Source organism: Macrosteles quadrilineatus, unplaced genomic scaffold (assembly GCF_028750875.1).
Source record: "Macrosteles quadrilineatus isolate MER2022 unplaced genomic scaffold, UCM_ALF_1.0 Scaffold_7__1_contigs__length_78375512, whole genome shotgun sequence".
NCBI lineage: Eukaryota > Metazoa > Arthropoda > Insecta > Hemiptera > Cicadellidae > Macrosteles > Macrosteles quadrilineatus.
Genome location: NW_026542600.1, coordinates 75,413,483 through 75,423,003, shown reverse-complemented (window position 1 = coordinate 75,423,003; position 9,521 = coordinate 75,413,483). Strand labels below are relative to the sequence as shown.

At 31.4% G+C, this 9,521-nt stretch overlaps 1 protein-coding gene across 1 annotated transcript; it reads right to left on the bottom strand.

Moving 5' to 3' along the window:
• Positions 1-766: 766 nt before the first annotated feature.
• LOC128997745 (uncharacterized) lies at positions 767-3,188 on the bottom strand. The gene is made up of 4 exons (XM_054423402.1): positions 3,138-3,188; positions 2,141-2,550; positions 1,345-1,432; positions 767-959 (listed from the first exon to the last, which is right to left on the bottom strand). Exons 1-4 carry the CDS (start codon positions 3,160-3,162, stop codon positions 868-870), a joined length of 615 nt encoding a protein of 204 aa, XP_054279377.1. The 5' UTR covers positions 3,163-3,188; the 3' UTR covers positions 767-867.
• Positions 3,189-9,521: the final 6,333 nt, after the last annotated feature.

The following is a 9,521-nucleotide window of genomic DNA, read 5'->3' as shown; positions in this document are numbered from 1 at the left end:
CATGATTTTAGAATTTATTTTATGTACCTCTAAATTTCCTTAAGAGTTAACATAAAATAGCTTGACCTAACTGGGTTATGATCAAAGAAAAAGAAATAAACTTTATATACTAATAACTTTGTGATAATGTAACAAAAACAGCTTAAAATTGTACTTGACAATTTCTGTAACTTGTGAGTGCCTAGAATTAACTACTATGCCTTAGCCTGGGAGCGAGCTGGTGTAATGGTAGAATGTGGGACTTTACTCCCCTAGGTCCTGGGTTAAAATCCTGTCATTTACCAATAGATTTTATCGAGGTGATGATGCCGCAACCCTCTTGGTCTGGCCTGAAGTAATGTATAAGAAACTGTTCCAGGATATATGTCCCAGGATGTGTTGGTAGGTGGTGCAAAAGAAATATGCTTGAGCAAAGTGCTTACCTCTAACTGTTTAATCAAATGTCGAGTAGGTTAAGCATAGACTCCCTGGTCAGGAGTTATCTATTATCTATTACATCACTATAGGGGGTGGGTTCGAATCATGTCTCAATCCAGATGGATATATTCTTTATGAGTTGCACCTCAAATCAGCCTTTTTGCTACTTTTTACCTATCCTTACATGTACTGTATATGACAACAAAAAACTTTTTTATGAGAATGTGGATTTTTTTGGTTCATCAGATGAGAAAAATGTAATAAAAAACATAATTAAATCAACGAATTAACCCTGGATCTCGAACAGTTGAGGAAAATAATAATTTGACAACATATTTTTTGATTGTTTTAGATATTTTACTTAACTAATGGCCTCATTAAGTGACAAAAATAACAAATATATAACGGACAGTTGCAATAAATAATGTGGTTTACTACTGAAGATATGTATCACACCTCTGCTTGGAATCTTGGTTCTTCTACTTCTCTGTGCAAATCGATTTTGTAAAACACTAAACCATGGTCCCTCTCTTGCTCTGGCCCTGAAATCATAATCACACCATCCCAATCACATTTCGATTAACAGCAATTAATTATTACCATAAGAGATCGGTGATGTAATTTTGAAGTACTTTTGTTTGAGGCAATTAAGTGTTATGAAGTGATACCTAAAAAAATCAATTTTGTAGGAAAAAGTTAGGGTGAATAAGAGTTGATACTTGGGAGGGGATTTAAATTTAAACCATGGAACCAAAGGATATACTGGTTACAATCGCATATTTTAAATACACTTTGCCATTGTTTTTCTAAACATAAATAAATTTTTAACTAATCATATAATTTATTTTTTTCACACCTCTAGCCATTAGCAAACTTTATGTTTTGCTAATACTCAAGCTTCATTCAATATAAAATGTTACTTGTTACCATGGAAAGCTTCACTCCTCTTGAATGCTCGTGGCATTAGTTCAGGGTTTCGGAACCAAGGCCATGCCGACATCTCTCCTCCCTCCATCTATAAACATTGGTTGAGAAAGATACAATAGACTGTTTCACAAAAAAAAACTGAACTTCTGGTACAAAAATAATATGAGATATTTTAAGTAGCCAATTTACGTTTGGGTTTTGGGATGGTAAAAGATTGCAAGCTAATTTTTAGGTTTTGACCTTAAGATATACAGTTACAAGACCAAGTTAGTAAGGGAGTAATATAATAAAGCTTGATGGATTCACATACCTTCAATATTTTTATCAAACCTTTATAATAGGTTGCAATGTGCTCTTACAATGTTAAGTAACTTTGCAACTTGCATGATAAGGGGTTTAATTTTACCTATCTCCTTATTTAATTCATTTCCCCCCTCAGGAACAACTATTGCAAATACTGTAAGGCTAGACATATGATAGGACTCCAGCCATCAGGATCGATTGGGGCCGGACCCCATCTAGATAACCAATAATCCGAATGGTTTGATTTTTCAAGAAAAAAGTATACTAGACAAGCACCAGGCAGATGACTTAATACTACTCTTCAATAGACTTGCCGCATAATAGACACAATTAGCACTCATTGCAATATGTAAGGGATTACCACAAACTGCAATGAACCTATTTTTTTGCAAAATTACTTTGTTTCTCCTTGAGGTGAACAATAGTTGGCGATCCTGATTGGAGTTTTACTGTAGATACGGTATAAGTTTCATTTTTGATGAAGTTAACTTACAGCGTTTGTGAGAGCTCCTCGTTTGTCCAATCTATCTTCCCTTCGGCCAATTCGTGGTACAGACTTAGCAGCTTTGAGGAAGAAATCGTTCCTCCTTCCAATCCTGGGAACGGATTTGGCAGCCTTCAAAAAGAAATCGTTCCTTCTCCCGATTCTTGGTAAGTTCTTGGTAATCTGAGGCGGGTTTCCCTCTTCAGTAGCGTCCCTGCGGCCAATCCTCGGAACAGATTTGGCTGCCTTGAGAAAGAAGTCATTTCTACGTCCAACTCGGGGGACATTCTTGACTATGTCACCGAGGTAAGGGGGTCCAGGCTCATAAAAACTGTCATCAAAGGGATCGAACTGGTCGTCAAACTGAGATGACGGACTGGAGCCACTGAGAGTCAGTAGGCTGCTCACCACCACACATTCTAGAACAAAATTATTTTCAAAATTTATTAACTAGTTTTAGTGTATTTCCAAAAGGTCAACACTTAAAGGCTTGTTAAATTTAGCCGTACTAACTTGAAGGGTAAAATAAAAAATATCATTATTATTCTTTAGGAAAACCACATGAATAAGAATAAGAAATATTTATTTCCATTGATCTTTATAAAAGAAATAGGACACGTCATTTGTTATACGTATAGTTACAAGATGAATCTGTGTTTACAGTACAATATATCTCAAATTTAAATAACTACTTACATGAAGACGAAAGCATTATTTTAGCTTTCTCTTCAAAATCTAATATTTATGTTACAACTTATATTATCATCAATTTTGTATAAAGGATTTTTAACCATCCAGTCATACAGTTTATTTAAAAAAATACTTTAAGAAACAAATTTTGCTTCTTTTGGCAGCTTAATAAAAGACTTTATACAATTTAATTTATGTGAATGTTTGGTTTTTGCCAATCTGTGCCGCAATATATATATATTATAATATAATTGTATAATCACATAATTCTGTATGTGAATTAAATGTTATAAAAGTACTAAATTTATCAACTTACCTATCAATAGGGTGTGGTAAGCCATGGACCTCAGCGTTTTTTAGTTTTCTGTCAACAATATACAAGTGTTACACCCCTATCTATTTTCGTTTAACCAAGTTTTATTAACTTCTAACTCATTTTTTGTTCACTGAAAACTGAATGATGATTAATTTTATGTTAAAATTAACGTATTAATTTTCAACAATAAATACTAACATAAACATGCATTTTATTCAAAGATTTCAAACAAATAAGTAGTTACAATTTAATTTTTAACATTAAAATAAACAAAGTCTTTATTTCGTGTTTTCTTTTGTTTATATAGTTATATCAGGCAGTTCAAGTCAACAGAAAAGTTAATTCAAATTATATAATAAATTAACATAGTTAAATGAGCTACTACAAGGTAACGGCGATTACTTGGCAATCAATTTATTATAAGACAATTTTCAATCTATGTTTGCTAAAATATACAACATATTATATGTTTGAGGAGAAAAGAAAACCTTTTTCCCTTTTTTAAACTCCACTTAAGATTTGAAAGCTTTCTGTTACTCATAATATGCTCTCAGAAAGTAAATAAAAGTACATCTAATAACATTTGAAACATATACACTTATTATACCGTTTTAATAAGACGGTAAATATACATATTAGATGGTAGTGGCGATAGATTTTTATTGGATACTCCGATCATCCTCAGACCCAATAGGTGAATCCATCTACCATTTTGATATATATATTTACCATGTTATTAAACCAGTATAAGTATAAATATATGCTTCAAGAGTTATTAGACCTATTTATATACTTTCCGTGAAATTAATGGCACATATTATGTTAATAAGAAGTCATTTAAAATTATTCCTTGCTGCAAGAGACTAATCTCTTAAGATAAAATTGTGGTGGTGGAAAGAATGTACAATATCTCAAACTGATGATCAAAATATCAGTTTGGTAGCATTTAGAATAGGCTGACTGTTCAGTAAAATTATGAAAGAGAACTTAGAAGCTGTGAAACTTAAGTAGATACTTTATACAGCTGGGAATTGATAGACAAGATTAAACCAAGAACCCAGTTTTATATCTATTTTTGCTAATAAAAAATGAATAAACAAATGTGGTCGAATATTTTCTTGGTTCATCTTGAAATAATAAATGATTACAAAATTGATTATTTTTATTTTTAATCATTTTATTTGATAAAAAACAATAGAATATTGGAAATAGGCTCATGAGAAAAATATTAAAAGCTGTTTTCCTCCCAAATAAGTTACAAACAATACAGTAAGTAATTTGTTTTAAACGTTTGAATACAAATCTCGTCACTTTACAATATCTTAATTTGAAATGTATTAAATTGTATTTAATGGAAACAAAGTACATAGTTTGCATTGGAAAGTACCAAAAAGCTTTATCAGGTTGGAACCCCCTTTTATTTAATCCTTTGACATCCCAACATATTTTGTATCTATCTGTATTCAAAAGGATCAATAAGTAGTCTTTGATAGTGGCATGAAAATCCTATAACTTGGTCTGAAAATTAGTAACTTTTGTCCCTAAAAGAAATTGTACACTATGTATGCTGAACTTCTAAATCTCCTACGTCTCATCAAATCAGGGCAGACACTCAGATCTAAACAGTTATAAAATAAGCATCATAGTATACCATAGTAAAAATTAACTTTAAACAAAGAAAGTTTAGCAATTTACTAGGAAAATATTCCTTGTTATCAAGGCACATATTATTTTTGGGGGTTTCAAATTTTACAAGACATGAAGTGGCTTTTTTCAAAAACACATTTAAAATTACGAGTTGTAAATTCAAATTTTAGTTTTTTTTATAAAACCTGGTGGTTTATGAAATAAATAACATAACACATTTGGAGAGGGAAAGTTTATACTTCATGAATATAAAATCCAGATTTGAATCCACTTTCATCAAAATTAATGTTTAAGTTTTCTTATGATATGAAACTATATCATACAAAATGCATATTTGCAACTACAGAATAATTAAAATACCTACACTTTTGATATTATTTTATGTTTAATACATTAACTTAGATTAAATACATTTTTTGTTTAAAAATTAAATAGTGAATGTATATGAATGTTATTTTAAAACTTTTTAATTATATACCATATTCATATTTATTTAATCATCAAATTAATCAACAATTTTATCATATTAATTATTTATTTAATTTATTAGTTACAGGATGAGCTTTGATTATTTGTTTCACTCCTCAACTATTGAAAATTAAAAAGACCCTAGTTAAACTGTCATATGATGTAATTAATAAAAAATGCATGATATAATAATAATCTCTTTGCAGTTACAGTACAACAATAACTATTCGACCATGTGTACATACTTTTAGCAAAACGAAAAACAGTTTAATCAGCATAAAAAGTTTCTATAACTTTAGAAGAAGCCACAAACCTCTTAAAAATAAATAAAAAATAATTAAACAGCTGAGAAACAGACTCTGAAGGGCTAAGCTTACCTGGAGGAAAGCCTGGACTCAACTGATTGCCAAGGGGGCAGCTCCCTGTTATATTCTGTGCTCCAGGGGTGACTGACTCCTAGATGCGGGCTGAACTTGCACCTGCCGTGGAACATGGTCGCTCGGAGGATAACAGCCTGGATATCGTAAGGAAGTCTTCAAAGAGTGTAAACAAGATGCTACTTGCTAAAAAGGGTGTATTCTTTCCTACAATTATTATCGCGTTAAGAGAAGGAAAATAATGTTTTTCAAAATTTCAGATAGATTATCTGTTAAAACTAATTATGATCGGTTTGCTTCGCAAGATGTATAAGGCAGATAATATAAAATACCCCCGTCGCAGCAAACCTGCATACTAAGGGAATTTCCATTTACCCGGCTTGATTTCTACTAAAATATTCCCTATAAATTTTCAGATTTATTTCCTATTTAAATAACATTAATTTTAGTGAGTAGTTAGGTTTGCTGCTACGGGGAAGATGTTGAGGTGTGTTTTTTCAATTGAAATATTGATAGCTTAGTATGAAATAAACCAAATTGCCAAATTTGATTAGTTAAAATATATCCATAAACAAGCAAACTAGAACACTTTATTTTATTCTCCATAAGAATAACATTGGAATTTTAAATTTAAAATTTTTTAAATTTTCTCCGTAGTCAATGAACATTCAAAAACACTTCAATATACTAAATTATTTTTTTTTTAAGCTCTTCAAAATGGTCTAGAGAGAAATTTAGAAATTTAAAGTTTTTAGGGTCAAAAATGAGAAAAACCCATTTTTACCCCATAAAACCCCCGATAAACCCCTGATCCCATGGTCCGATTATGCTGGTTCGGGAACTCGTTCGAATAAATGTAGGTTTACACGTTTGTACCAAATTTCATCAAAATCGGATCAATTTTACTAGAGTTATCGCGCTAACGGACACACATATATATATACATATGAATTTGAACGGATGGTGTTTTTGGCCTCTGGGGACCTCAAAACGAAAAAGTAAATCGGTCCCAGGTCTAGGTCTTACCATGAGACCTACGGTAATAGCTTATTCCCTCTATGGGAAATTCACTAATATTTCCTATATGGGAAATTCGCTAATATTCCCTATATGGGAAATTCGCTAATATTCCCTATATGGGAAATTCGCTAAAAAGCTCCTTCCTGCAACGAAATCTATTGTTAACTATAGTCATTGAGTTTTATATATTTTCTATAATTAAAAGCATTGTATAGCTAAACAAACACTTTACAACATAAACAATACACAACCAAACATAAACAATTTACATAAACAATTTACTTAGTTTTACATAATTCCATTTGTTTCATTACTGTATATATGAACATAAATGTTTTTCTTGAAAGTAATGTACGTATATAAACGGAAACAAACACTATAAATATATGATATATCTCATATACGTAATAAATTCCATTTTTAGATAAATCGGCCATTTTTAGAAATTTACGTTATAAAAATTAAAATGGCCGCAATTACAAAATTTCAAATGAGTCAAAGTTCATAGTTTCTCTAACGCAGGTCTTTTCTACGGTTTTTTTTATTCAAAGATAAAAATGTTCATTAACAAATACAAAATGGAGGATATAACAAATGGTGTTAAGAAATTAATTCTTGATTTTTTTCGCTTTTTTTTTAAATCCATAGAATTATTTGCCGAAGTTTGGATGTAACTCTGGACTCATCATAAAATAAAACTACTGTTTAATGTTTAATTAGGAATTCGATCACCACTTAAACTTTTTTTATATATTTACCATCTTGTAAGTATTATTGTATGTATATGTAAGTATTGGGTATTATTTATTTTTGGGTATTACTGTCTTTTCAAGTAGGTTTATAGCGAAAATCCGAAGAGTAAATAAGTAAAATAAGTCTTAATATTGCATCCACATTCTATAAAGACCATAAAATTCGTTAAAAATATTAATTCTATTAGCCTATTTAAAAAAGGCGGTCATTTTCCAAAATGGTGGCCAGCTTGAAAAGTTGAAAACTGTGTATTTTATGGTCTTTATGGAATGTGGATGCAATATTAAGACTTATTTGACTTATTTACTCTTCGCATTTTCAGAATCAGAATCAGAATGTTTTATTGCCATAATAATACATAAATGTACAGGGAAAAAGTCACTAAAACTAAACAAGTCGCTATAAACCTACTTGTTTATGAGCTACATGATGTAAAATGTACACCGGAAGTCATTTTTCCATAGGCTGTAACTCCTAAACGAGTGGGTTTATCGAAAAAATGTCTAGAATAAAAGAGTTTTTAAATTGCATGTTCCATCCGAAAACATGATAAAATATAGGGTGTTCCATAAAAAAATTCAAAATTGGCCATGGCGGCTGAATTTAGAAAAAAATGATATTTTTAATTGCCACAAAAAATAAAGGAATGTCCCCCATTTAAAGTTTTCTCTAATTCTTACCGTTTCCGATATCCCATAGGTGGCCTCCTTGAGTTGATCACCCTGTATACCGTAAACAGAGTTGGTATGTACCAGGAATACTAAACTCAGTATAACCGTAACAAGAAACTGAAAACTACTTTTCATCATACTGCAGCAAAAACAGCCGCAGCATTTTTAATGCATGCGTTGCGGGGTCTAAAGTAGCATTTTTACTCTCTAGGGAGTAAAAGGCGTTTTAGCCCCTAGGGAGTAAAAATCAGCTGTTGTCAACACTGTTGTAAATATCGATTGTAAACAATTTCATGTATTGAAAGTAAATGTATCGATTGTTTAATCGATTGTAGAAAGTTTTTCCCTAGTTGCCTTTAATTATTGTAAATGGCTCGACATATCGCTAGTATGTACACTAAACAATCGTAATATCCGAAACGATCGAATCACTTACTGTAGGTCTACGTAACAGCTGCTTGTTTCCATTAGCAGATTAAATTGAAAACAAGTTAGAAGTAGTTTTTAGAGACTATCTTTAAATGCAAACTATTGTCAGTTTTATAATATTGTTTAAATAATGGTGCAAAGACGAAAGATATAGTTTATCACACGGGCAAAAAGTGTTAAAAAAGACTCACTTTAGACTGATGAAATATACTATTTCGGTCTGTATATCAATTTTGCACGGGTCCCCATAGTGGGGCACTTCGGGGGCAGCTCAAAACTTTAAAATACAGTGTGTAGATTAAGTATTGAAACAAATCTGTATTTTTAAAACCGAAATAGATAGAAATATTCTGTTTGTGGCAATAATTGTTATCAAAGGTTCCACAATTTTTTACATCAACAATATTTTTTAACCCCCCTAACAGGGTAGTGGGTAGGGGGTGACATATTTTTTTCAAATAACAACCCTTATTGAGTGACCCCTCATTTTGAAGAATTTGTTAAAATAAACACAATGAAGCAAACCCAAGGTGGATATCTCTCCCCTAGCCAAAATGGCAGGCATTCCAAAATTTGATTTACTGTATGTGAAAAAGCACCAATTTCACAAATAATGGAAAACAATCTGTATTTTTAAAACCGAAATAGATAGAAATATTCTGTTTGTGGAATTGATTGTTAACATAGGTTTTGCAATTTTTCACATGAACATTATTTTTTCAACACCATTAACAGGGTAGGGGGTGGGGGTGACTTATTTTTTTCCAATAACAACCCCTATTGAGTGACCCCTCATTTTGAAGGGTTTGTTAAAAGAAAAACAATAACGCAAACCCGAGGTAGATATTTAACCCCTAGCTTAAATGGTGGGTATTCCAAAATTTAATTTTTGTAAAAAAAGCACCCATTTTGGAATATCCGCCATTTTGGTTAGGGGTGAGATATTCACCTCCGATTTGCGTCATTGTGTTTCTTTTGACAAACCCTTCAAAATGAGGGGTCAATCAATTGGGGTTGAT

Bases quoted from the DNA above. Each gene is read 5' to 3' on its own strand.
- LOC128997745 (XM_054423402.1), bottom strand. From the start codon at position 3,162: ATGGCTTACCACACCCTATTGATAG. The intron at 2,551-3,137 runs GTAAGTTGATAA...ATTTTGTTCTAG, and splicing joins TTACCACACCCTATTGATAG to AATGTGTGGTGGTGAGCAGC. The intron at 1,433-2,140 runs GTAAGTTAACTT...CAATGTTTATAG, and splicing joins GAGGAGCTCTCACAAACGCT to ATGGAGGGAGGAGAGATGTC.